This window comes from Nelumbo lutea, chromosome 1 (assembly GCF_056320005.1).
Source record: "Nelumbo lutea isolate HS-2025 chromosome 1, American lotus-T2T, whole genome shotgun sequence".
NCBI lineage: Eukaryota > Viridiplantae > Streptophyta > Magnoliopsida > Proteales > Nelumbonaceae > Nelumbo > Nelumbo lutea.
This window is the reverse complement of record NC_142684.1, coordinates 160,296,349-160,323,653: the sequence shown is the minus strand read 5'-3', so window position 1 is coordinate 160,323,653 and position 27,305 is coordinate 160,296,349. Positions and strand designations below refer to the sequence as shown.

General features: G+C 40.6%; 1 protein-coding gene across 32 annotated transcripts in view; it reads left to right on the top strand.

The window, feature by feature from the left end:
- The first annotated feature begins 8,238 nt into the window (after positions 1 to 8,238).
- PSAT1 (phospholipid sterol acyl transferase 1) overlaps positions 8,239 to 27,305 on the top strand; it is a 123,296-nt gene continuing 104,229 nt past the window's right edge. For 9 of the 32 annotated variants that reach the window (XM_088959270.1, XM_088959321.1, XM_088959278.1 and 6 more), the window contains exons 1-2: positions 8,420 to 8,786; positions 21,980 to 22,160. In XM_088959270.1, coding sequence (XP_088815396.1) covers positions 8,565 to 8,786; positions 21,980 to 22,160 — 403 coding nt within the window. In that variant the 5' untranslated portion in view covers positions 8,420 to 8,564. Of the gene's footprint in view, positions 8,787 to 21,979; positions 22,161 to 27,305 lie in introns of all 32 variants that reach the window. The other 23 variants (XM_088959294.1, XM_088959384.1, XM_088959311.1 and 20 more) reach the window with 5 other exon arrangements.

Genomic DNA, 27,305 nt, shown 5'->3' with positions numbered 1-27,305 from the left:
CAGATTTTGGATCCTACCTTGGGCGTGAACACCTCCATTGAGAGATATTGTTTCTCTGTATCAGGTATTATCTCTCTCTCTTCCTTTGGGTTCAAATCTGGTTCAGTTTATGGTTCAAGAATGATCATTGAAAATATGATTTTCTAAATAGGGAATTCGTTTCCAAGTTGAAGGGAAAGAAAAAATTTTGAAATTCGCCCCCTTTATTCCGCAATCTTGGGCGTCCATGTGATGGATTTTCTATCCCTTCTGTGGTATCAGAGACATGTTCAAATCTTGAACCATTCTGTTTCAGATCTGAACCTGCGCAAATAGGGAGAAGGCGTTCTACCCAATTTGCGCAGATGTGGGTTTTGGGAAATTTGTTCCCAAAACAGATGGGAAAATAATCTGAAATTAATTTTAAATAAATTTGATTATTATTTAGAATAGTTGTTTATAATTTTCTTGATTTGTGGGCTGTTCGTACAAGAGGAGATCGAAATCTTGGTTTGCGTAGGGAGAATTGCAAGATTTGCAGTTTATTGAATTTATTTATTACATTTGGTCTGTAAATATTTTTTTTTAATTTTTAGACTCAATGTATAGGCATTCGATCTGATGTAATAATTAATAGAAATGGGATTTATATTTATTTTAATTTTAGATCGAAGATGGCGGTGCAGAGGAGGAAATTTCATAGATGGGAGATTCACTATCTGCGATTTGCAGTTTAAGAAACTGCAATCTGTGATCTAACCTCTGTTTTGCAGGATGGAGTGTGCGAACAACCCTAATTAACTGATTTTTGTTTTCTTTTATCAGTTACTGAATTTCATATTATTTTTTTGAATTAAGGATTTAATTAAAAATCAAACCATAGACCCATTCGAACCAAGATTGGTTCAAACTGTTTGGACCAATTCTAGGGTTTAATCAAGGCTGAAAGTCAGCCCTAATTTTTTCCACTAATGGGCCTAAGGATTGATATTTATTTAAATGGTTAATTCGTCCCAACCTGTAAAGGCTCAGTTTTAAATAGTTAAAACTGCAAAAACCTATTTTAAAGGATAAAGCTATATGGGCCGAACTGGGTAACCCTAATTCAGCCCATATACCTAGATAATATTAATGGTTAATATTATGGAATTTTAATGGGCTTCCAATGGGCCTTACAGATAATTAATTGATTGGATCAATCTATTCCTGCATGAGATGTATGAATGTGTGATGTGCTGCGTACATGGGCCATAAGTACTTGGCCCATGCTCATTCGACAGTGGCTCTTACGCACACCATGGCTGAATGCACATCATTGCCATGGTGTCCCTTCTATTCATTGGATGACCTCCCTCAGTGGTGGGCCCCACACCTCATCAAGAGGTTATGTGCGGAACCCTAGCCGATTTAAGGCCCACCGAAATTTGGTTTAATGAAAGTCAATGGGAGCCACTTTGGTTTGACCTAAATCAAACTAGGGCATAATTATTTGTTCCCTCCAGCTAATATGAGTGCAAGTGATAGGGAGATTCACTTGTCTTGAAGGGACTTCTAATCCAGATATGATTTGGGTTAGCAACTCCTAATGGGATTAGGAGCTGATCCCTTTAAGTCTATAAAAGGAAGAAGGGCCGACAACTTTTAGACATCCCCAAGACAATCAGCAAGCAACAAATAGTATTCTGCAATCTCTAGGCGTCCATGTGATGGATTTCCTATCCCTTCAGAGTGGACTGTAGTCACTCCCAGAGCCTAAGGGCCAAAATGCCGAGCTAACGAAGACCTCGACACTATAAGACCCAGTCGCCTCTTCGGAATGGGTGAACTCCAGAAGAGGGGTGGACTACAGTCGCTCCTAGAGCCTAAGAGCCAAAACGTCGAGCTAACGAAGACCTCGACACTACAAGACCTAGTTGCCTCTATGACATGGGTGAACTCTTAGAGAGTGGACCATAAGTCACTCCCCTAGCCTAAGGGCTAAAACACCGAGCTAACGAAGACCTTGATACCGTATAAGGCCTAATCGCTTCATCGACATAGGCTAAGTATTAATACCAAAGGCAACTTGGGTGTGAAGTCTATGATGCATAGCCCGCCTCAATATAAAAGTTGGACCCGCTAGGGACAACCGACTTTAAACTAAGTAACTCAGGCGCATACAGGCCGAGCATATGCTCACTGTGCTGATGACCTCGGTGTACATTATAAAATCGCCCCTACTAACTACGGGGAGACAGTTAGGGGTAACAATAGTTGAGAAACCCCACTTCAGGTGCTTAGCTCTAGCAGTTCGGGTGAAACAATCACTTCGGAAAAAGAGTAAATGGCACAATACTTAGCAAAAAGAAAGAACATTTCATTACTAGTTCTAAAAAAAGAAGAAACCGGGCCTAACAGCCTGGGGGAGTACATCAGCAAAGCAAAAAGAAAAAAAGAGAATCGGGCTCAGCCGCCTGGGAGTAACCACTTCAAGAGAATCATTTTTCAGAAGAAAAAAAGAGAGCAACCAGCCTCAAGGCCCTACCTCCTCCATGTCCTCGTCACTCTCCTCCAAGGTTAGGTCTCTCATTGTTACACCCTCAAGGTTAAGGCCGGAGAACTTCTTTTGGATCAGCCATTGACAAAGCTTAAACCCCGAGCGGTAGGACTTAGAGTCATATTCGACTTGGAGGTCGTGGAACTGCTGGACTCTTTGAAGTCCTCCATCGCCTTATCCCACTCTTCCTCCACCGTGGCATCGAAGTTGTGGGTCCTCTCATGGAGCGTGGACTCCAAGCTCTGGACTTGCTGGTGAAGAAGCTCCCTCTCCACCGCCACCCTCGAAGACTCCTCCTTGTAACGGACACTTTCCTTAGACTATCGAGAGATTCGTGCTTCTTGGTCCCTAATGAGCAGCTCCTGGGCCTCACCCCCCTTCTGAGCTTGGAGAAAATCATCCTGGAGCTGGTCGAGCTCACATTGGAGGCTCTGCACGTTCAACCTCTGGTTGATGGCGTCCTGGAAGTGAATGGCAGTCTAACAGGCTATGGCATGGATAGCAGAGTTCAACTGCCAATAAAAAGCCAAGGTAAGTGGGAGAGAAAGAGAAAAAAGAGGGGGGGGGGGAAAGAGAAGAAGCAGGCACTTACCACCATGCGGTGGGCCGAGGTCAGCTTGGCGAGTTGCCTATGATGCATCCAAGCGCAGCTCATGACCTCCTCATTGCTGGCCGTCTGCTGGCTCCTCTGCGCAGCCACGAGTAAATTGGTGATGCTTTCATCCTGTCTATCGATAGGAAACTGTAGGAAGACAGTGGAACCGAACCGTGCAGCGGGAGGGTACTGCCCCTAGGGTGGGACCTCTTCTTCTTCGCCGCCTCCTGTGGCTACCCCCTCAAAGGGCACATGTGGGACCTCTGGCGGCGGAACAAAGGCCGAGTTAGCAGCCTTGAACTCAGCAGTCCCAGAGGTGGACACTTGGTCAGGGTGCGACCTCTTCGCCTAACGCTTCTGGTTGCTCGATAGCAGGCGACGTGCATCTACACCAGACATGTTGGTTGCAAGAATCACAAGGCATTAGTTTGGCTCAAAAAAAAAAGGAAAAAAGAAAAGAAAAGGCGACCTAAGGTTGACCTATCAGGGCTCAAGCCGGCATGCACGAGCTTGTCCTCTGCCAAGTAATCCCAACAGAGGAAGCCTACCCCCGCCCAAGACTGCAGCGTTTCCCAAACTTTCGGGTTCAGCTCAACGCCCGAATCTTGAATGGCGGCCCTCCAATGGGTCAGAAAGGGCCACCCCTCGGGGTTGCAAACTACGAAGTAACCCTGCTTCTAGGTTGGGATCCTGTTTGGCAGATCGTGGAGGAGCTTGAAGCTAGGACGAGGGAAAAGTAATATGAGCGCCTCTCTGGAGGGGCTCCGGGGGAGGCATTCTTAATTGAAAGGATAGTGGCAAAGATGTCAAGGGAAAGAGGAAGACAATACTCGAAAACAAAGAAATTGTCCCAACCACATTTCGGATTGAGTTCAGATGGAGTTGGTCTATGGTGACATTGAAATGGGTAAGAACCTCCACTATCAAAGGATGTAGAGGGAGTCGAAGACTAGCCATGAGCTGATCCTCAAAGACCACAATCTCATCGTGGTCGTGCTCCCAGGGATAGTTACCGGATGGGAGGCTGTAGATGAGATCCCTGGGAAGGTCATAGTAAGAGACTAGGGCCTAAAGCCTCTCCTTTGACATGGAGGAAGGGCCAAAGCTATCAGGCTCCCGACCACGGGAAGTGGAAGCCGAGTTACTGGAGGCCTCACAGACTTTCAGAGCCTGCCCTTCAGGGAACCCCCAAGCTCCCCCTGAGCTTGAAGGGACCTCACCTTGATTATTGTCTCGGGGAAAGCCACTGTAGTACGGATACCCAGACATTATTTGGACAGAGTAAAGGACTCGCCGGAAAAGTGGACTGAGAAAGCAATGAAGAACAAGGAGAGCTTGAGCAAACAAGGCGAAGGCGCGACCTCAAAACTGAATGCAAGGCAAGTTGGCATAAGGAAAATGAGGCTTGGGGCCCTCCTATTTATAGCCATTGTGCTAGAAAAACCAACGGTGTCAATCAAAGCAGATCCAACGGCTTACAATAAAGCCGGCCGCATGTGCTCCAAAACTGAAGTAGAGATGGCTGCACATCTTCCCAAATTGAATGCAGTTTGGCGCGTTTTGGCGCCCGAAAAGTCTACAAATTGTCTGACACCTGTGCATATATATCATGCGAACAGTCAACCTAGTTTGAATTACAGGTCAAATCCACCCATCACTTCATGAACTCCCTGCGCTAGGGTAGGACCCTTAGCCCGAGGAGTGGGGGGCAATTGATGGAGGGTGATTTGACCCGACCTCCTAACCTAGTGACACGTGGACATGACTCAGTGTAAGTGACAACTCAGCATGACAGCTTGGCCAAAACTCGGCGTAATGAGCTCGCTGAAACCCCAGCAGAATAACTCTGTAAGATAGCTCGCTACAACTCAAGGCAGCTCGCTACAAAGGAGCTTGCTATTGAATAACTCGGAGCCTTCGGGTAACTTCCTACCCGACAAGACCGCGCTTGTCAGACACCTCCCACGTCTCTTGTCTGATGGCGCAGCACCTGCCAGTCCAGAAGACTGCCCCAATCGAATCAGCTTGGCGAATAATGGCTGTAGTAGAGGATCAAAGGCGGTTACACCCGATTTGATAGAACATCAGTATATAAAGGTCTTGATCCCCAAGGGACAAGGTAATTTGAACAAGGCGATTTCACGCTATCTGCACTCTTAGCTCTCTTACTATTCTCTGCAGTTCTCTCTTAGAGTTCTAACTTAAGCATCGGAGTGTTCCAGCCGGGCGAACTCCCCGGGAATCCTTCACTGTCTTCTCCATCTCAGGTACTGCTTGCTGCCAGTTAGGAGCTAGGCCACTGCCAGTTAGGAGTGACCAAATTGTGCTACATCAAGAGCGTTGTTGACTCCTGTGTTCTATGGATAAGAGATTGCGATCTTGTCTGTTGGGTAATTTTGTTTTTTACCAGAAAATTTGTTATGGGAGATGTTAAGAACTACAAGAGGCAACCCTGCAATCTCCCATGGGAGTTCTCCAGAAAGTATATTCATTCCGAGATGGAGGAGTCTGAAATTCTTCATCTAGCAATTTTTGGAGGAACTCCGCCTGAAAACTGATTTCCACTCAACTGGAGATAGCCTGAGATCTATAATGTCCGAACTACTGAATTAACAGCACAGATTGTGGCTTTCAAGCTCTCTTCTGTCAGCATGCCGAGGCAGCAACATGTCTATCCTGCCTTTATCCCCTGTTTTTGTGCAAGCACCATCAGAGAAAGAATCTGGTGGATTTGTTATTGATTTTCTCATGGGAGGAGTTTCTACTGTTGTTTCCAAAACAGCAGCTGCTCCAATTGAGCGTGTGAAGCTATTAATACAGAACCAGGATGAGATGATCAAGGCTGGCCAACTGTCTGAACCCTACAAGGGTATCACTGATTGTTTTGGAAGAACAATCAGGGATGAAGGCTTCGTTTCCTTGTGGAGAGGCAATACTGCTAATGCCCTTAGATACTTTCCCACACAGGCCTTGAACTTTGGTTTTAAGTATTACTTCAAGCGGATGTTCAACTTATGGCTACTGGAAATGGTTTGCTGGGAACCTGGCATCAGGAGGTGCAGCTGGTGCTTCATCTCTTCTATTTGTCTATTCCCTTGATTATGCTCGAACACATCTGACCAATGATGCCAAAGCTGCCAAGAAGGGTGGTGAAAGGCAGTTTAATGGAATATTGAAGGGGAGATAGAATTTCAGGCATAAATGGAGGTATTGAGCGGCAATGGATCTGGGTGGCCGCACCCAAGTCTTGTAATGCTTTCTGTCATTTTACTTATTCGTTAATGGATAGTATCATAGGAACCTATTGGATGGTTTTTAAAAGTTCAAGATACTGTAGTGGTACATTTTGAAGTTCGGTGACTGACTTGAAAGTTGAAACAACCCCTAAAATACAGAGTATTTGATCATGAATTTTCCCAATTATAAATACTTGTCCTGAGGAGCGTTGTAACACTTAACCCCTGAACATTGTTTTGCTAAAAACCTCCCTGCACTTTTATATTCTAGCACTTTGCACTCTGTTTTGCTTATGGGTTTGGTGGTCAAGGTAGCAAAGGCCAAAATCATGAAAATAACGCACAAATTATTTCTCAGAGCATTGATGAGCCAACCATTTTTAAGGTGTTCTCAAGGTGAACTTTATACTCAGTTTGGAAGGAATACAAATACAAATATATACAATACAAATACATACAAAATGTAAGAGTAATTTGGGGTTTTAGAAATATTTAATGAAGCATTCCACGGAATTATTGCATGGATTTGAGAGAAATACTCTACTAAGTTGATGAAATGCTAACAACAGAAACAACCTACAAAGTGTTGGAATCCAAAAAGTTTGTAATGTTAGGGTCCGAATCTGCTCTTCAATGAGTGTTCCTCACACCGATCTCACAGGAATCGGGATATGCTTATCACAAAGCACACCTCACATGAATCTCACAGTCCAATCTCACCGTGTACTGGGAACATCTCCCCATGGAATAATAATACAAAGGGCAAGAAATGTTCCTAATACATGGTAGGATGGGTCTGTGTGAGGTGCACTTTGTGAGTTCATCTTACAACATATTCCAGCCACACATTGATAACATCTCCAATTCTTATTTAGAAATTTGCATGGAAGATGTTCTCAATACACCCGTGGGATGTGACTGTGAGATCGGTGCGAGGAGCGCTCACCGAAGAGTAGATCCCAATTCATGTCACTACACCTTAAATAAAGGGTGAGTGTCTGTAATTCACCCCCAAAGCGTGTGTTGGGTAGGGGTGCTCACGGGTCAGGTTGGGTCGGTTTCTTAGGATTTTCCCAACCGACCCGACTTGGTCGGGTTAGCTAAGGTGGGAATCGAAACCGACCCATTGATAGGCCAAACCGACAAGGTCGGTTTGAGTCAGGTTGGGTCGGTTTCTATTTTGCTCCTGTACAAAGCCAAATAAAATCTGAATTAGTTGATAATTTGATATTCAAGAGTCCAAGATAAATCTAAATTTAATTCAAGTAAAGAATAAAATCAATAAATTCTTCATGTAAAAACAAGTGTCAATAATGGGCCTTCTAGAGTAAAAAACTAGGTAAATCTAGGTAGGTAAATCAATAAAATAAAAATTTAGAAACCTTCTAAATTCTAATTTAGGTAAAAAACTAAAAAAAAGACACCTAATTGAATTCTAATTGTAATTGCCTAATGGGCCTTCTAGAGTTCTAGTTCTAGTGGAAGTCTAAAAGTAGAAGACTATTAGGAATTAGGAAACTACTCAAACTAGGAACTAGGAACTACCAAACTAGTAAAATACTAGTTCGGTTTGGGTCGGGTTGGTTTCGGTTTTCACACAAGAAAATCGAAACCGACCCGAGATTTTGATTTATGAATGTGCCCAACCCAAAACCGACCGGTACGGATTAAAACCCGGCCAACTTGGGTTGGGTCGGTCTGGGTTGGTCAGTTTGGTTGGGTTGGGCATTCTTATGAACAGCCCTAGTGTTGGGAATTTAGACTAACTAAAAAATGACAACCAAAAACCGTTTTTTCTGCCGGTTCCGACCCAAACGGTATGAGCTCCGGTCACCCAGTTTGACGACACTGATTTGAGATTCAAAGATCAAACCCGTCCAGCTGCTGACTCTGCATTAGGCATTAGCCTTCATCCGTTAGACACCGCTAAGCCCTTATGAGTTCTGGCTTTCTGGTTTGAAAAACGACACACATGACACACCGCAAAAAGCTGTGGCCTTTTGGTCTATTCCTTTTTCCAGGTGAGGGCATTGTCGGAACAAAATAAAACTCCGACGGATACACGAAGACGAAAGAAACACGATTTTGTTGTTCCAACGTCCAACTGTGATTGTCTTTCGATCAGTCTCTAGATTCCTCCCCAGAAAACATCAGGGGTCCTTTTATCAAAAAAGAAAATAACAGTGGTCTTTCTCTCTCTCTCTCTGCCCTGGCTGTAATGAGAGAGCTTGGTTTCGTCATCGTTTCATTTCTCCTTCTTGGAGCTCTGCAAATAAACTCCGTTGATGGAGGAGGCTTCGCTGGAGACTACTCGAAGCTTTCGGGGATTATTATCCCCGGTTTCGCTTCGACTCAGCTCCGAGCGTGGTCAATCCTTGACTGTCCTTACTCTCCTCTCGATTTCAATCCCCTCGATTCGGTCTGGCTCGACACTACCAAAGTATATTTCTGATTCCGTCTTGTTATTTTTATTCATTGCATTATAGATGTTTCACTTTTCTTTCATTTATCTGTATGTGATATTTGATGGATTTTTATTTGGTAATTTGGTTTTGGTTCTGAATTTGTTTATACTAGTTTCCTTTAACCAATGTAAGTTTTTTTTTGGTTGCATTCTGGATGTTAACTTTGCATGTTAGAACGATTGAACCATGGGCGGTGCTGTTTTTTTCCTATCTTTTGAGTATACATAATTTTGATGTATATGTTTAATTCATTATTTTTTCCGGTAATTCTCTATTTATTCTTCCGCCAAAGCTTTACACATATCCAGGAACAAGGTTCAAAATTTCGATAAGCCACACCCCTACGGGGGTCGTATCGGGGCCTGACCTGGTTCAGGGGGTAGACCAGCCTTAAACCGACTCCTTTGAACCAGTTTCAAAGAAAAAGAGGGGACGGGGGGGGGGGGGGAGCTTGATAAGGAAACACAAAATTAGAGTAGCTGTAACAAAAAATTTGGATTGCCTCACAATGGTATATTGTAGTTTTGAAGGCATTGAAGAAAAAAAAAACATGGCCAAACCCAAAGCTGGATGGTTATGCTTTACAAGCAAATGATGTAGGATACTGTATTCATGGTAGCTTAATTATAGTTCAATTCTGTCATTTTGGGGATACAACTTAGGGTTGCAGCTTGGGTTGGCCCAAGTTCACATTTTACACTATTTTGGGCTTGGGTCCATTGAAAACTTGACAAAATCCCAACCCTAACCTGCCCAAGCTGCACCATGATACAACTATAAATTCCAGATGAAGCATGTGGAGATTCATGTAGCCGACCCCAGATAGTTGGGATAAGGTTTGGATGGTGATGATGAAATATGGTGATTAGTATTTACAAAATTATTGTTAGCATTTGGTCCCTAAGGTTAAAAATTGTATTCCTTTCCTTAATCCTTAGTCAATTCCAAGGGGCTTCATTCATGGGAGACAAATCACAGATCAAATTTTGGTAGCAAATAAGTGCATGGAGGAATTGAAAAGACCAAGAAATAAAGAGGTGGTGATTAGGGAGGAGATAAAGAGGTCGTTGTTAGTGAGATGACTAATGAGAGGACATGAAGAGGTTTAAATGGTTAACTAGTGAGATGACTAAAAAAGTGCAATGGGAAAGGAGTTTGGCTAATGGAATGGCAGATGCTCTAGCTAAACAAGAGGTGCTAAGGGATTGTGTTGGGCTTAGTTGTAATCAGGTTGTTGTCAGTGAGAATTTGCATCTCACACCTCTCCTTGTCCATTTGTAATCATTGTGATTTGTTCCCTTAATAAAATTGATCTTTTTACTTATCAAAAAAAAAAAAAAACCCTCTTCACAGATATTCTCGGTCAGAACTATGCCTCCTTCACCAGCCTCTCTATTCCTTGGTTTGGTTTTTTAACCTGGAAAAGAAACCATTCAAATAGGCAATTAGGCAAGCTTCACAGCTTTCATATGGAAAGTACTAGAGCCCATCTCTCAGAAGTATAAACATATCCATTCTCTTACAACAGTAGTACAAAACCAGAGATGTGAATCCAAAGATTTTAGTGAAACTCTCATGAGATTGATGAAATTGATTAAACTCTCATGAGATGTTAAGCCAGAGACAAACGTACAGAAACAGATTCAATCTCAGAAACCCTCATGAGGTTGATGAAATTGATGAATGAAACTCTCATATGACATGAATCCAGAGACAAAAGTACGGAAACAAATCCAATCTCGGAAGCCCTCGTGAGATTGATGAAATTCTGAGATTAAACACTACTCATAAGACAAAAATCAGAAGCAAAGATTGAATCAAGCATGTTATTGTTTTTTTACTTTTCATATTTTAGATTTTTTAGTTTGTGGTGCTATTTTCAGATTTTAAAAATTTACAGTATTGGTTTGCAGATGTACTTAATTAATCTATTTGACGTTGTTGGCTCTTTCTGTTTGTGCACATTTTTTTCTTTCATTTCTTATATTAATTGTTGCAGAACATGTCATATCTTCTTCAGTGTCTGAATCTTCTTAAAGATCAAATTATACCTCTCCCTTGAAGGCTTTTTACCCTAAACCACCCCTTTTGCAATCACACTTTCTTTTAGCCGAACTTTTCCTCTGAAATAGATTAGATTTTTTTTTTTCTTCTGAACCTGCACAAGGAGAACGGTGATAGATCAGTTCTTTGATCTAACATCACATGTCCAACCCCAGCTGTTGGTACATGTGACAACAAGTAACAAATACAAAAGTTTTCTATTGGTAGGTACATTTCACTAAGATTTTCATTGGGGAGTCGGATAATTCTGCACTCAAGATAAATCAGGACCTTTGTTGTAGGAGTTTCCCTACCTTTCCCTTCCTTTCCATACTTTTTCCTTCAAACCAAACACAGCTTTAATTCCTGAAAGTAGGGAGTTGGGCAAAGAGGAGGGAGGTTCAGAGGGGGCAAGAGATCCATGATGATCAAATCCTTGATAAAATGAGATCGGTATAGAAGTTAGAGTTGGAAGAAGTGGTAGAAAGAGAGATTTGAGTCAGCAAAATCATGGGACCTTTTTGCGTGGAGAGGATTTTGCTAGGAAAACTTTTTTTTGGAGATGGAGAGAGGTGAGGTTGATGAGTTGGTTAAGTTCAGTAGTGGTGTCAATTTGAAGGGTAAAGTTTTTACCTAAAGTTAGGGGAGAACAGGGGGTTTGGGTGATGGAAAGATTTATGCTGGATGGGTGGGTGAACTATGGTCTTCGTGATTGATGAGCTGGGGTCTGGACTGTAAGGGGTACTGTTTTGGGGTAGTTGTTTTTGGATTTGATGGGCAGGGTGGGGCTGTTTTGGGTGGTTGGGTCTTTGATTGATTTATGCATGTTTATCTTTTATTGGGGTGATTTATCATACCTGAGGTTGTACTCTTTTTTAGTAGTATTAGTAGTATTTTATTTTTTATTTATCTTCAAAGAATATCTTCTTCCATTATTAGTGTCAATTGTTTTCTTTTTTTGGTAAGGTGCCTTTGATTCTATGCAAGTTTTTTGACTATTAGAAAACCCTTTTGCAAGAAACCTTTCCTTGCAATGGTGGAGAGAGAGAGGAGAAAAAGAGGAACTGTGTAGTTTTTTCTTCCAGCTACATTAGTCACAAGAAGGACTTATCCCTCTTATGATCTGAAGAGGAAAACATTTGTCTATATGATATACACTTGATTATACAGTTGACAGACAGAGGGCTTGACAATCCAATCCAAACATGCAATAGGCATGCCATCTAATCTAATAAAAAAAGAGGAAAAAACAAGGGGTATAATGGTGGATTCACGAGAAGAAATATTGAGGGTGGATACCATTGTTAATGTGTTGGGCGGGTTGGGTTGTGTTGGGTCAAGATGGGTTCGGATTGAACCAACCCATTTAATTTTATTTAAATTGGTCATTAACAGGTTGGTGAGTTAGATGGTTTGGGTTTAAGCTCAACCCAAACCGAATCCCCAATTGCTCACCCCTTTCTCTGGGTGAGAGTGTTGTAGATTGAAAACCTTTGCTGTTGTGGAAGTTCAGCAGAATCAATGGTAAGCCTTGGGTACCAGGTACCTCTAGTGCACCTTCACCAGTTGGTGGCATCTTGGCAATCTCAAGGCTTCCGCAAAAGGGGTAGGTTATTTGGGCTCTTGTTCCTCTGTTCGTTTATTGGAATGTTTGGTTGGAGAGTGTAGCGAAATATAGAGGGAGAGAAAGGAGAAAATATTTTCTTTGTTCCATTCTAAAGCACATTGAGCATACAACTTAAATAAGAAAAGATAGGAAAGGCTAACCCTAGAAACTCTCACAATCAGGGATTGACTAATTCTTTCCCTTAATCCTAGGATATGACTTTCCTAAATTTATTCAAATCTCTAACAATCAAATCCTAACTTTCCTAATTTTCCGACACTCCCCCTCAAGTTGGTGCAAAGATATCTATCATGCCCAACTTGCTAACTTGATGATGTTTTGCTAATTCTCAAGATTCACACTAGAAAACTAAATGATTTTTATTCATGAATAACTTGAGAAATAAATGCTTTAAATATTGGAAGCTAGGATGTCCTAATCGATAATGCCATAACAAAATTTCATTGTCACTAGAAACAGAAATAGAATTGAAACAAGTCTGTCAGTCTTCCCTTCCAAAGGTTGATCCTTTATTAAAGAGGTAGAGGCCACCATCCTGTTTAGCACCCCCAATCATCTCCCCCAAGGTTAAATCCTGAAATTCACAACGAGAAGACCAAAAATTAACTCGACAATTATGATCAAGGGTTAGTTTACTGACAAACAATAGATTGTATGATAGGTTAGGAACATGCAGAACATCTTTAAGGTTTAAAGAAGGAGAAATAGACACTATTCCTTTCCCAGCAATAGTAGCAAAGGAACCATCTGCAATTTTAACCTTTTGATTCCCTGCACAAGGTGTATATGAAGAAAAGAATTGTGAAGTGCCGGTCATATGATTAGTGGCACCTGAATCTAACATCCAGGAGCCATTAGACTTGGTACAAGCAATGGCTACAGTGAAAAAATTACTTGACTGAGCTAGAGAACAGGATGGGTTAGAATTTCCTAAAGATTGAGATTGAAACATTTTATATAATTGCTCTATTTGTTCCTTTGTGAAAGGAAGAGACTCTGAGGATGATTGCTGCCCTGGATCCGAATTGCTCACTTGAAACGCGCGGACATCTCCCTTTGACTTGTTGTCACTGCCTGTTTTTTTCTTCCAACCCGCCAGTTTCTCGTGCAGCTTCTAGCAGGTTTCCCGAGTATGCCACGACTTTCTACAGTGGTCACACCAAGGCCTCTGCTTTCCTCTCGTCTATCTCCTTCTAAGTCTGCACCTCCGGCCACAAGAGCAGATCCCTCATTCTTTATTTTTATTTCACTAACATTCTTCAACATCACTTGCCGCCGTGCTTCTTCTCTACGCACTTCCGAAAAAACTTCTCTCATAGTCGACAAGGGCTTTCACCCTAAGATATGTCCCCAAACCTCATCGAGTTATTTATTCAAACTAGCCAAGAAAACAAATACCCGACCTCTTTCTATCTTCTTTTTGTACCGAGCACTGTTACTTGGACTTTTCCATTCTTCTTCTTCAAATAAATCCAACTCCTGCCAAACAACCATAATCTCATTATAATAAGCTGTTACTTCACGTTCACCTTGCTGCATCTTCCACATTCGGGTATTCAATTCGAACAATTGTGAATGATTGTCCAAATCCGAATAGGTTTCCCTAACTGCTTCCCACACATCGCCAGCCGTCGGCAGGAACATGAATGGTTTTCCAACCATCGGATCCATAGAGTTGATCAACCAGGCGGTAACCCTCGAATTTTCGGAACGCCACTGCCTGTACTTTGGATCATCAGTGGTTGGCGGTTTCACTTCACTGTTCAAATAGCCGAGTTTCCCTTTGCCGTCGATCACCAACCGCATGGACTGAGACCACTCAAGATAATTTTTGCCATTCAATTTGTGAATGGTAATTTGAAGAGATTTTCTCAGAAAGAGAAACAACCGTTGGCTGAACACCTCCCTCTGAAGACGTCACACCGCTGGTAGCATCCGAAGAGGCTGAACCGGAGCCAACCATGGCTGCCTTAAAATTCATGATCGAACCCTAAGGCTCTGATACCATGTAGCGAAATATAGAGGGAGAGAAAGGAGAAAATATTTTCTTTGTTCCATTCTAAAACACATTGAGGATACAACTTAAATAAGAAAAGATAGGAAAGGCTAACCCTAGAATCTCTCACAATCAGGGATTGACTAATTCTTTCCCTTAATCCTAGGATATGACTTTCCTAAATTTATTCAAATCTATAACAATCAAATCCTAACTTTCCTAATTTATCGACAAAGAGAAATAGACACATCTTTGATCAAAAGGAATCCAACATTGAGGCTGTAATTGGGCAGGTGGAAAGGGATCTGATTAGATGGGTGTGCCTTTGTAAGTAATTTGTAGGTCTTAAATGGCAAGATTTTAGTAACAATTGGAGTCAAATCATCTTGTTTAGTTCTTTGGTTTTTTGAAGTCATGTACATACAATACTTTCTAATGAATGATCGGGGAGATATGCATGTATGTATAGAAATGTTTTGTCCCCCAATGGGGTGTGCTACGTAGGAGAGAAGAAGAGAGGAAGAGAGAAAAGAAGAAAGAAGAGGGATTTGAGTGCAAGAAGTATTGCTGGTGGTGCCAGCTATTGGTATTTATACTTGGGCGACAAAATATAAAAAATAAAAGGAGAAAGTACAATTGTACCCCTGTGGTACTATACTTAAAGAATTAACGGTTTTTAATAATCCTCCTCAAGTTGGGACATAGATGTCAATCATGCCCAACTTGTCTTATAAATCATGATGCCTTGAGTGATGTAACCCTTTTGTAAATATGTCTGCAAGTTGATCTTCAAAGCTAACATAAGGAGTACACACTTCCCCTGTGACGACCTTTTCTCTGATAAAGTGTTTGTCGACTTCAATGTGTTTAGTTCTATCATGTAGTACTGGATTAGCAACAATGTTTATGGCTGTTTTATTATCACAGAATAGGCTCTTAGGTCCGTCAACTGGAAAGCCCAATTCACTCAACAAATTTTTTAGCCACATAATTTCATCCACTCCATGAGACATAGCCCGATATTCAGCTTCAACACTAGATCTAGCTGCCACATTCTGCTTTTTACTCCTCCAGGTAACTAGATTCCCTCCTACAAAGGTACAATAGCCGCTAGTTGACTTTGTATCATTTAGGGATCCTACCCAACCTGCATCAGTATACACTTCAATTTTCAAATGCCCATGCTTTTGAAACAACAAGCCTGCACCTGGGAACTTCTTAAGATATCTGAGAACTCTTTCTGCTGCTTCAAGGTGGGTAGTCTTAGGGGCATGAATGAACTGGCTAAGAACATTCACTGCATAAGCAATGTTTGGTTGAGTCATAGAAAGGTATAACAATCTTCCTACAAGCCTCTGAAACTGTTTCACATCCTTGATGGGTTCACCTTGACAATCACCTAATTTGTGGTTAGGATCAATAGGGGAATCAACTGGTTTCACTCCTAATTTTCCTGTATCTTGGAGTAGATCTAGGACATACTTTCTTTGGGAAATGAAGATACCCTTTTGTGAGAGGGCCACTTCAATCCCAAGGAAGTACCGTAGAAGACCTAGATCTTTACTTCAAACTGGGTAGCAAGAAAAATCTTCAATTTTTGAATTTCATCATTCCAATCACCAATAATAACTATATCATCAACATATACTAATAGTGCTGCAATTTTTCCTTCCCCTCTTTTTACAAACAATGTGTGATTAGATTGACATTGCTTGTATCCTCTTTGCTGAACTGCTACATGGAACCTGTTGACTCGTCTCTCGGTGATTGTTTCAGCCCATATAATGATTTCTTTAACCTACACACTTTCTGTTCACTACCTTGAGCCCGGAACCCAGGGGGTTGTATCATGTATACTTCCTCTTCAAGGTCACCATTTAGAAAGGCATTGTCGATGTCAAGTTGATGAAGATCACAGTCAAGATCAACAGCTAGAGAGAAAAGAATCCTAATAGAGTTCATCTTAGTAACCGGTGCAAAAGTTTTTACATAATCTACTCCATACACTTGTGTGAACCCCTTTGCCACTAAACGAGCTTTATATCGCTCCACCATGCCATCAACCTGATGTTTTACTGTAAAAACCCATTTACACCCAACTGGATCTTTCCCTTCAGGAAGATCTACTAGTTCCCATGTACCATTTTTATGTAAAGCAGTAATTTCTTCCTTCATAGCATCTGTCCATTCAGGCATCGAAAGAGCTTCTGCCACATTCTTAGGGATAGGAACACTGTCAATGAAATAGAGAAAGGCTTGAAAGGAGGGTGAAATGTTTTCATAGGAAACAAAGTGGGAAATGGGGTGTTTAGTGGTGCAAGATCTAACAGCTTTCCAGTGAGCAATAGGAAGGTCAAGGTCATTAGCAATAGAAGTATCAATAGTAATAGGGTTAGAAACATCAAAAGGAACCAAGGTACCTAATTGGGTATGATCCGCCCCTGGAGAGTTTGATGGCATTGGTGGTATAGCTTTTAGGTGCTCCACAACTCTTGAACATGGTTGGCCTTTGTGATGACAAAAGAAGACATGAAAGGGAGGAGGAATAGGAAGAGGAGGGAGCTGAACCAGTTTCTCCTCATTCCTATACTCCCTTTGAGGAGAAACAGGGAATAAAGGCTCACTTTCAAAAAAGGAGACATCCATAGAAACATAAAGCCTCCGAGAGATAGGATCAAAGCACTGGTATCCCTTCTGAGTGAGGGAGTAACCCAGGAATATGCAAGGAATAGCACAAGGATCCAATTTTCCATGAGTTGGTGACAGATTATGAACAAAGCAACAATAAACAAACACACGAGGAGGAATAGAAAGAAGGGGAGCCTTACGAAAAAGAACCTGATGTGGGGCTTTGCACTCTAACCAACGAGAGGGCATACGGTTGATGAGGTAAGTAGCACAAAGGACAACCTCAAGCCAAAGATGTTTTAGGACATTCATATGAATTAGTAACCCCTGGGCCACTTCAAGGAGGTGTTGTTTCTTTCTTTCAGCAATACCATTTTGTTGTGGTTTTCAGGCACAAGAGTTATGATGAAGTGAACCACGTGAAGCAAAAAACTCCAGGAGATTACCATGAAAATATTCTTTGGCATTATCCGATTGAAAAATTTGGATTTCAGTTTGAAATTGGGTGAAGACCATCTACTGAAAATCTTGAATAATTTTGGGTACTTGTAGCCACTCTTAGATGGTAAAGTAACAGGGCCCCAAACATCAGAATGAACAATGTGGAAAGGAAATTCAGATTTATTATTCTTTGAAGAAAATGAGTTCTACATTGCTTACTCAATTGACAAGTTTGACAAGTGAATTCTGACACGACACCAACTTAAACAACTCTGGAAATACCATTTTTAAAGACTCAAAAGATAAATGACCAAGAAGACTATGCTATAAATAGACCTGACTCTTGCAAGACTGACTCTTAGACTCTATGACTGTAAGACCAACCTTATTCTCCAGCATGTAGAGCCCATCCATCATACGCCCTCTACCAATAGTCTTCTCTAAGGTCAGAAGGGAAAAATGTCACCGATTTAAGGAATTAGTAATATTACTAACAGAGAACAAATTAATGGGAAATTTCGGGACAAGTAAAACATTAGGTAGAGTATGATCCATCAGCTAGTCTCATCGTGTCTCTTCTAGAAAGGAGGTGATAGGTTTGAAAGTAAGAGGACTTACCAGTCATGTGTTTAGACGCTCCATAATCAATGATCCAAAGAGTGTCAGGGGAATGGGATGCTATATGGAAAGCTGTGGCAGAGTTACCTAATGTAGATGCAAATGAAGTTGAGGGAGGAGCATCCATCTAACGAATTGCTCTACCATAGATCTCTAAATGGTCACAGAAGGAATTAATAATATCCTCCCTTGGGTCAGACCTAGAGACATGTGTCTAAGTCATAGTAGTAATGGGAAATTGATCCTCTAGAGTAGCCATGCTTGCCATAGTGTGCTTTCTTGTACCTTGCTGTCCTGACTTTTTATTCAGATTTGAACCTTGCTTCTCACTCAAATCTTGAGCCCATTTTGGCTTCCCATGAAGATCCCATCATGTATCTCAGGTGTGTCGGGGTTTCTAGCAATGAGTACACCATAGTTTGTCTTTGTCATCCACCCTTTTGTGAAAGCCCCCCTTCTTAAAGGTATTTCCACCACTTGTAGTAACACTCCCTTTTGCTGCCAACACAACTGCATCCCCTCCTGAATTGTTCATCAAATACCTTCTACTTCTTTCTGATTGTACTAGAGCATAAACTTCCTAGACAGATGGAAGATCCTTGCTACCTAGGATCTGGACTCTGATAGATTCATATGCAGGATTCAAGCCAGGAAGGAAATCAAACACTCTTTGCTGGGAAACAAGTTTCTTGTACAATTTTGCATCTTCATCACACTTCTAGTCCACACTCTGATAATGATCTAACTCCTTCCAGACAGAGTTCAAGTCTGAATAGTACAGAGAAAGGCACCTCTCCCCCTATTTACAAGTGGACGATTCTGCTTGTAACCGGTAAATTTTTGCATAGTGACGCAACTCAGAATAGGTTGATTTTTCTTGTTCTTAGATCTCATTTTCCGTTTCAGCCCACATAAAATTCCTTCTTATTTGAGGTTGCATAGACACTAAAAGCCAGGACATGACCATGCTGTTTTCTTGGTTCCATCTGACATATTCAGCACTCCCAGAATTGGGTTCTTTGATTCTCCCATTTATATATCTTATCTTTCCCTTTGTAGTAATGTATAACTTGATCCCTCTTGACCACTCTAAATAATTTAAGCCATCGAGGGGAATAACTGCCATGGGGAAAGATAGGTCCACACCCCCACTCATTCCATTCTGCATTGAGGAAACATCAGATGTAGCAGAATCTTCACCGCTCATGGTTACAGATTAAAAAAGGCTCTTAAAGTGGGTACAATGCCTTTAAAAAAAAGTCTAACACCAAGGGAGAAAAGAACCCCTTTTTTTTGCTAAACACAGGTGCTGTTACAGCACTAGCAGGCCATCCCCTGACCTACAGAATCAAAACTGGTTTCTGACGCAGTGCATACAGGTCACCTCGTGACCTATGCATCAAATAGAGATGCTGTTAAAGCATGTACAGGTCACTCTCTGACCTTCAGGTTCACCATAAAAGCTGCTATCGCAGCACACAAAAAGGTCTTCACAGACCTACAGTTTTTTTTTTTTTTTTTACAGGGATCAGTTGACCCCACAAAAAAGGAAAGAAAGAGGTGCTGATCACCTCATATCCAACCAGCAGACCTAGTACAGGTTCTGCTCTGGTGCACGACCAGAAAAAAAGAGTAGGAGAGAGATTACTTAAGTGCGTGAGAAAACTGGATCTTCAGTCACCCGAACAGTAGATGAGGATGGCAGATCTGGAAACCTGGCGCGAAGGAAATAGTTCACTCGATCTCTCCTTTCAGATCTGATAGTCCCACTCTGATACCATGTTACGGAGGAGAGAAGAAGAGAGGAAGAGAGAAAAGAGAGAGAAGAAGAAAGAAGAGGGATTTGAGAGCAAAAAGCATTGCTGGCGGCGCCAGCTATTGGTATTTATACTAGGGCGACAGAATATAAAAAAATAAAAGGAGAAAGTACAATAGTACCCCTGCGGTACTATATTTAAAGAATTAACAGTTTTTAACAGGGTGTATTTGCTTTTTCAGATTATCTTCTATACTTGATACAAGTTACTTTTAACTTTCCAATAAAAAAAGCATTTCCTGATTACACTACCAAATATGAGTTCAATTGCCTCTTTGGATCAGGTTTTCCTCCTTCAAAAAGGGAAAAATTATGCCGAGAGATTCCATGGTGGCTATCACATGGACTATTTGGGAACGTATGGACAATAGAGTTTCTTCACAACAGTTGCCTGCCTAAAGTGTTGATCATATTGTCACAATTAGAGTGGCCCACTGGGTCTACATGAGTAAGAACTTAGATATATGACCTTTCATGATAAAGTTTTAACGAATGGGCACACACAGAGAGCTCTCCTATTTTCAGGCGAATCCCCCTTTTAGAGCTGGTTGCCTAAGAGAATCTTAACCTTGATGTCTGCTCCTTGGGCTCCAGGCTATCTGGATTCTAGAGAGAGGGAATCTTTCATGTCTGAGGATAGAGAAATTCTTTTGGCTTATTTGGAGCCAATTGGATCAAGGAATCATTATATTCTTGTGTTTTGGTATTAGGAATCATTTTATACTCTGGGCAAATAGGCTTCAGTAATTCACTAAAGGCAGTGCTGATGGCATTGCTACAAGGACTAAGGGTGGTAAAAAACTTAAACTTCAAAAAGATTGAGGTAGAGGGAGATTCAATGGTGGTGGTACAATGGATGAAGAATAGCAGCCAGTCATCAAGGGAAATAAAATGGTTTGCAAGGGAGGTAGAGGCTGAGTTCAGATGGGAACCAGGAATTGTTAATTGTCTAGTGAACACTTTAACAAAACAGGATGCCAATGGGATACAGCCATTCATTGTAATATAAAGAGTATAAGGGTTTAGGTGGAGTTGTTGCTGATTAGAAAGGGTTGAGCTTCAAGCCTAATCCATGGGGTGCTAGCCATCTTGTACATGCCATTCTTTTCATACAAAATAATAAAGATTTTCAGTTACCCATCAAAAAAAAAAAAAGAAAAATCAAGGGATTAGGTTGATTATATTGGCTGGACAGGAGCAAATTATAGTGAAGGGTGATTCAAGGTTACCATCAACTGGTTTAGAAGAGATTCTGTGGGACCCTGCTTCTATGGATGTTATATCATAAAGGTTACCATCAACTGGTTTAGAAGAGATTCAAGGTTACCATCAACTTTGGGAAATTACCATCAACTGGTTTAATGGTGAACATCTTGTTCAGGTGGATCTGGAGGTCAGCCAACTCATTGGCTGATTGTTTAGATAGAGGAGGTGTGGAGAGAGATGATTTCTATGCTGAGCATTCCTCCCATGATAGTTATTTTCTTTCACATTACTGTTTGTAGGCTATATGTTTATACTTTTATTTTGCTATTCAATTTAATTATCTGTCACAAACAAATAAGCCTAGTCTAATTTCCCAAAGTTGCTAAGATCAGATTTGGAGAAAAAGATTAATTGGTTGTGGTGCAGGGTCTTATTGCCTTCCGTTGGATCTATTATTGTTGGACATCTATTCTATTTCGAGTTGTATGGTTGTATTGCAAAATCCACATGTTTCCTTTCCTGTGAACAAGTATCCAAACTAGTGTAATGCTTTATCATTGAATTTGGCATTTCTCCAACAATTCGGATGTGTGAACAATGGTATTGGGCTTATGCTACTTTCTAGTAATTGTTTCTGTGAATAGGGAGTTTTATGTGCATCTGGATCGGTTTTATGGTTCATGCTACATGTCTAGGCTTCATTAAAGGATGTTTATTATGTTGTATCTTCAAGGCAATAGTTATGTTCAGTCTCCTCCTGTATCAAGTTTATGTTATTTGATGATAAACACAGGTGCCGATGATATGGATGATCTTAGGTATTTCATGTTACCTGCAGCTTTTATCTGCAGTGAATTGTTGGCTTAAGTGCATGTTGCTAGACCCTTACAACCAAACAGATCACCCTGAATGCAAATCACGTCCTGATAGTGGTCTTTCTGCAATAACAGAACTTGATCCTGGTTATATAACAGGTGAGCTACTCTTTATTCTTTCCCTTTTTTTGGTAATAAATAAAAGAGAAAATTTTATTAATAAGGAAACAAAGTGCATCCATGGGGCGATGAGAGATCACCAAGATAAGGCACCAAGCAAATGCAAAACAAAAATTACAAAGCAAAGATTCCATGATCAAATTCTATAACATCCCAGAAATTATTTTCTAAGTCTTCCTTTGAAACATTTTCTAACTCTGGTAGAATCAAAGCCCAATCTCAAATCTTTTCCCGTCTCTGCACTTTGGTTGGCCGTCAAAGATTCTTCTATTTCTTTCCTTCCAAATTTCCCAGAAAATAGCAAAAGGAATGCAACTCCAAACTATCTTTATCTTCCTATTTCCCCTCAAAATAGGCCAGCTACCAAGTATCTCGTTTGGTGATTTTGGATTCCACATGTCAAGATTGAAAAGGCTGAAGTAGTAACCTCATACATACTTCGAATATTGGCAACCAAAGAATAAGTGCATCACACTAAACAAAGGTAGCATCTCCCTATTGAATGAATTCCTCTATTTTTGATATGATCTTGACTCTTGAGTATACCTGTTCGTTAGCTGGGCTTCAGGCTCGGCTCATGAATATTATACACTATTTCAGTCTCGGTCTTTGGGTCAGGCCCGTTCAAATTATGGCAAAATCTAAGCCTGAGCCCAGCCCATGAACAGGTCTAATCTTGACTCTTGAGTAAGAATGCTGTTCAATGCCACCAACCAAGCAAATGCCTCCACCCTAGGGGAAATTGGATTTCCCCAGATCCCTTTCACATCTGATTACTCTACCTGGTTTCTTACCAAAGCATTATAAAAAGATCTAACTGAAAAAAGACCATTTCTTCCTTTCTTTCCACCATCTGAAATCAGCTCTCTCTACCTGGATTTCCACTGACTGTAATTTTGCCAAAAGCTCCATGCATTCCCCAACCTCCCAATCAAAAAGTGGTCTTCTAAATCTTCTCTCCCTTGTTTGCAGTTCTCCGAATTGCATGTTGTATATAAATTAGTGGAGAGGGCACATGTGATGCACATGGATGATTTAACTTGTCTGGGTCAATTTAAAACCAACCTGTGTACCCTACATACGTAGTGTTCCTTTTGGGAGGATGGATATATAATGGACAAACAGGTTTGCTAGACTAGTTGTCTAGCAATGAGATCTAGGTGACCCAGAATTTTCTTTTGGAAGCTTTGGTGACAACTCAAAAGGCTTCTTTATGTTCACCAAACCACCCTATTCATTGGGCAAGTATTGGCCCACAATCCCCTTACAAACTGACATCCTTTCACTAAAATGACCATAAGACCCTCATTTACAAGATCTTGGTCTTTACAGGTAGATAACTCAATTGTTTATCTAATGTCACCTAAATCATGTAAATCTTACAAGTTTTGACCCTTGAAAAATAGAATGAAAGAAATGATGTAATGACTACACTAATTGACCTTTTAAAATGACTCAAATATATCAAAGTTTAAGAATATGAAGAATATTGATTATTTCTTACCAATCAAAAGTCTTGATTTATTCTTCCATTGATTTTCCCTGCTTCTGTCCCTGCATAAGCTACTTATTTAATTAGTCTTTTTGGATTAAATCTTGTTAGGGAATGTAAGTTCAATGGAGGGGCCTTGCTTGTAGATGCATGTCCCTTTTTCCATTTTTAGCACATTTAATGGAATAATTGAGACCAAACCCATGTTTTGGCACAGTTGATATTGTCTTGGACAATGAGGAGGAAGTTGCTTTTTGATTTTTTCCTATTGAAGAGTTAAAGCAGAGAGGGAAGCCAGTGCCATTGGATACTTTTTACAAGTATGGGTAATGGTATTCTGTACTGAAAACCTGCAATGATTGGAGCTTGTCTAATGGAGATTTAATGTGGTAAATCTGGACTATTTGTCTGATCAGGGATATTCTGGGTACATGTTGAGCTGCTATGTATATGCCAGTTCTATGTCGAACTGTATATTGCTTTTTCCCTTTGAAGATAATGGCCCGTGAGTTTTCTTAAACTCATAGCAATAAATAAGGGCAACCAGATGTATCCTTTTGCCTTGTGGTTGATGGCTATTCGGCTAAAACTTGCCATTTGAAGTAGGGTGATGAAAGGCAATGTTTATAGCTATATAAATATGCTATCAGAAACTTGGAACAAAACCTCATCTGATCACTAAGGCCTTTTTTGGGAGTGCTTATGTTAAAAATAAGTGCTTATTTGAATAAGCACTTGTTTGCATTTGGCACCCAACTTTTTCAAGTGCTTATTTTAAAAAATAAGCACTTATTTCATATTGGGCGTTTAGTAGCCTTTTTCTCCAATAAGCACTTAAATAAGCATTTGTGACTATTTTGCCGGTTTGTCCATTTTCTTTCAAATTTTATGAAAGCACTTTTATAAAGTACTTTTACGAAATTACTTTTATGAAAGCACTTTTGTAAAAGCTCTTTTATGAAAGCACTTTTGTGAAAGCACATTTATGAAAGTACTTTTACAAAAGCACATTTATAAAAGTACTTTTATGAAAGCACTTTTGTGAAAGTAATTTTACAAAAGCACTTTTATGGAAGTACTTTTATTTTTATTTTTTGAGAAAATTTAACCAGAATTCATTAAGGAGAGGGAACATGGGAAGATATGCAAAGCAGGGGAAGAACCCCTACAAGTTACAAAGGAGGAAGCTTGTCGCTATACAAATGCTGCAAATACACACCAAATTTAGCTAGGCCATCTGCAGTAGCAGTATGATTGTGTTCCCTAGGAATCCAAACTAAATTAACATTTAAACAGTCCAAAGAATCCCAAGCCTCTGTCAGAAAATGATTCAGTCTGCAAGGGCCCCCCTCTTTGTCTCTTAACCATTTTATCTTATTTGCTGAATCACCTGCACTGATCAAATTCTGAATTCCCAAATTTTTTATTATCCTGATTCCGGTGAGAGCAGCCATCACTTCAACCTTTGTGGAGTCAGCCAAGCCAATTGGACCACTAAAAGTCCAGCATATATTGCCCCTTTTGTCCCTTACTGTACCTCCAATACCAGCTAATCCAGGGTTACCTAAGGCACTACCGTCGAAGGGTCATCACTCCTCTGATGGGGACAGGGTGCCTCAAGGGTATTTGCTGGGGATGAGGGAGAAACAAAAAGGGGTCAACATCTCTATTAAAGATCATTGACTGAAAGTCCTTTGAACAGATCTGAATTCACCGTCCAGAGGTTGCAAAGGTAAGATCTGAGATTAATTCCTCTAGGGTTCTGCTTTTATTGTCAAAGAGGCGATTGTTTCTTTCATCCCAGACACCCCACAACACTGCATGTAGCACTGATTGCCAAAATACTTTACCCCTTTTACTTAACCCTGTTCCTTGCCATTGATGCAATGTGTCCATAATGTGTTTTGGAAATGCCTAGCTATAACATGCCATTTTCAAGAAGTGGGACCATATCTTTTGGGTGAACCTGCAGTGAAGAAGGATGTGATCTGCAGATTCACCTTCGCTGAAGCATAGAATAGAAACGCGAGGAGATATGAAACGTCTTCCCAAAAGTTTTTTTTGTAGGAGATCACAAATATTTACTTTTTGGAGACAAGCTTCCCAAACAAAGAAGCAAATTCTTGAAGGGATGTGGCTACACCAGATTTTCTTATAAGGAAAGGAGGAATGCTGATCATCAGCGATCAAAGCCCTGAACATAGACTTAGAAGAGAATTCACCATTTGGGTGTAGGGTCCAGATTCGGGTGTCAGAATAAGAGGGGGAGATGTAGGCTTTTTGAGGGTCTGAATTAGGGCTATTAAATCAGAAATCTCCGAGTCCCTTAGGAGTCTTCTGAGGTGGAGGTTTAAGGAGTTCTTGGCAGTTTGGTTTGGAAGGTAGGAAGAAATTGTGGCTTCTTGGTGGAGGGTAAGGTTAAAAAGCCTAGGGAAAGAGGCTTCCAGGGTGGATTCCCCCCACCAAAGATCTTCCAGAGTTAATTTTTAATAAACTCAAAAGGAAAGGATGAATGCTGATAACCAGATTTTATGAAAGCACTTTTACGAAAGCAATTCTATAAAAAGCACTTTTATAAAAGAACTTTTGCTTATAAAAGTACTTTTACGAAGTACTTCTGTAAAAGCACTTTTACGGAAGTAGTTTTATAAAATTCAATTAGGGATAATTTTGGAAGAAAAAAATTGAATAAGTGCTTATTGTATAAGCACTTAAAAAAGCTGGAAATTTGGGCTTAAAAATAAGCTCTTATTTTTAAAATAAGCACTTATTTTGGGATTATTTTCCAAATACCAATAAGTGCTTAATGGCATGGTCCTGGACCAAATAAGCACTCCCAAACATGGCCTAATTCTAGCAATCTAACCAGTCACCTTTCTTGGATCCACTCACTGTGATTCATGAGTAATTTATGTTGAGTTGGGCTGATTCTGAGTTATTGGGCCTGGCCTTTTATTTTTATTTTTAAGTTGTTAAGCTAGGAAGTTATTGGGCCTTAGGCCCATTAGTTTATGTTATTTTAAGTTGTGACTGTACAGCTACTTAAAGTAGCTGCCCTACTAAGGGTATTTTTATCATCTTCCATTCTTTTATTTTAAGGGTATTTTTATCACCAAAATACTTGAAGAGTCCTACAAAAATAGGAATCTCCACCAAAAAATCCAAAAACTGGGCTTACCTGAGATCTTCGATCAGCCTCTCATTTCACCATGCAGTCGGCCAATCTAGGGCTGCATGATAAGGCAGCTCAAGAAACCTTCGGCCTGCTTTGATACCAAGTAGAAATTGCTGATAACTGTTTCAGATGAATGCCTTGTGAAGAAAAGTAGAAGAAGCTGAAAGGTTTCAGCAGTAGAGAAGAAGAGAGAAGTAAAGAGAGTGGAGCACACTGACTTTCTTCCTATCATTATTGTACATCCACATGACTTTCTTCCTATCATTATTATACATCCACATTTTCATCCCCTTGTGTTGTAACCAGTTGATCACCAATTTTGAGTCTCCCTCGACGATTAGCTTGCTGATGCTCATTGTTCTCGTCCTTTGTATGCCTTCCATTGCAGTCATTATTAGGGGTGGATTCGAGCCGAGCCAAGCTGAATGCTTTGCTATTCAAGCTTTTTTTTTTTTAT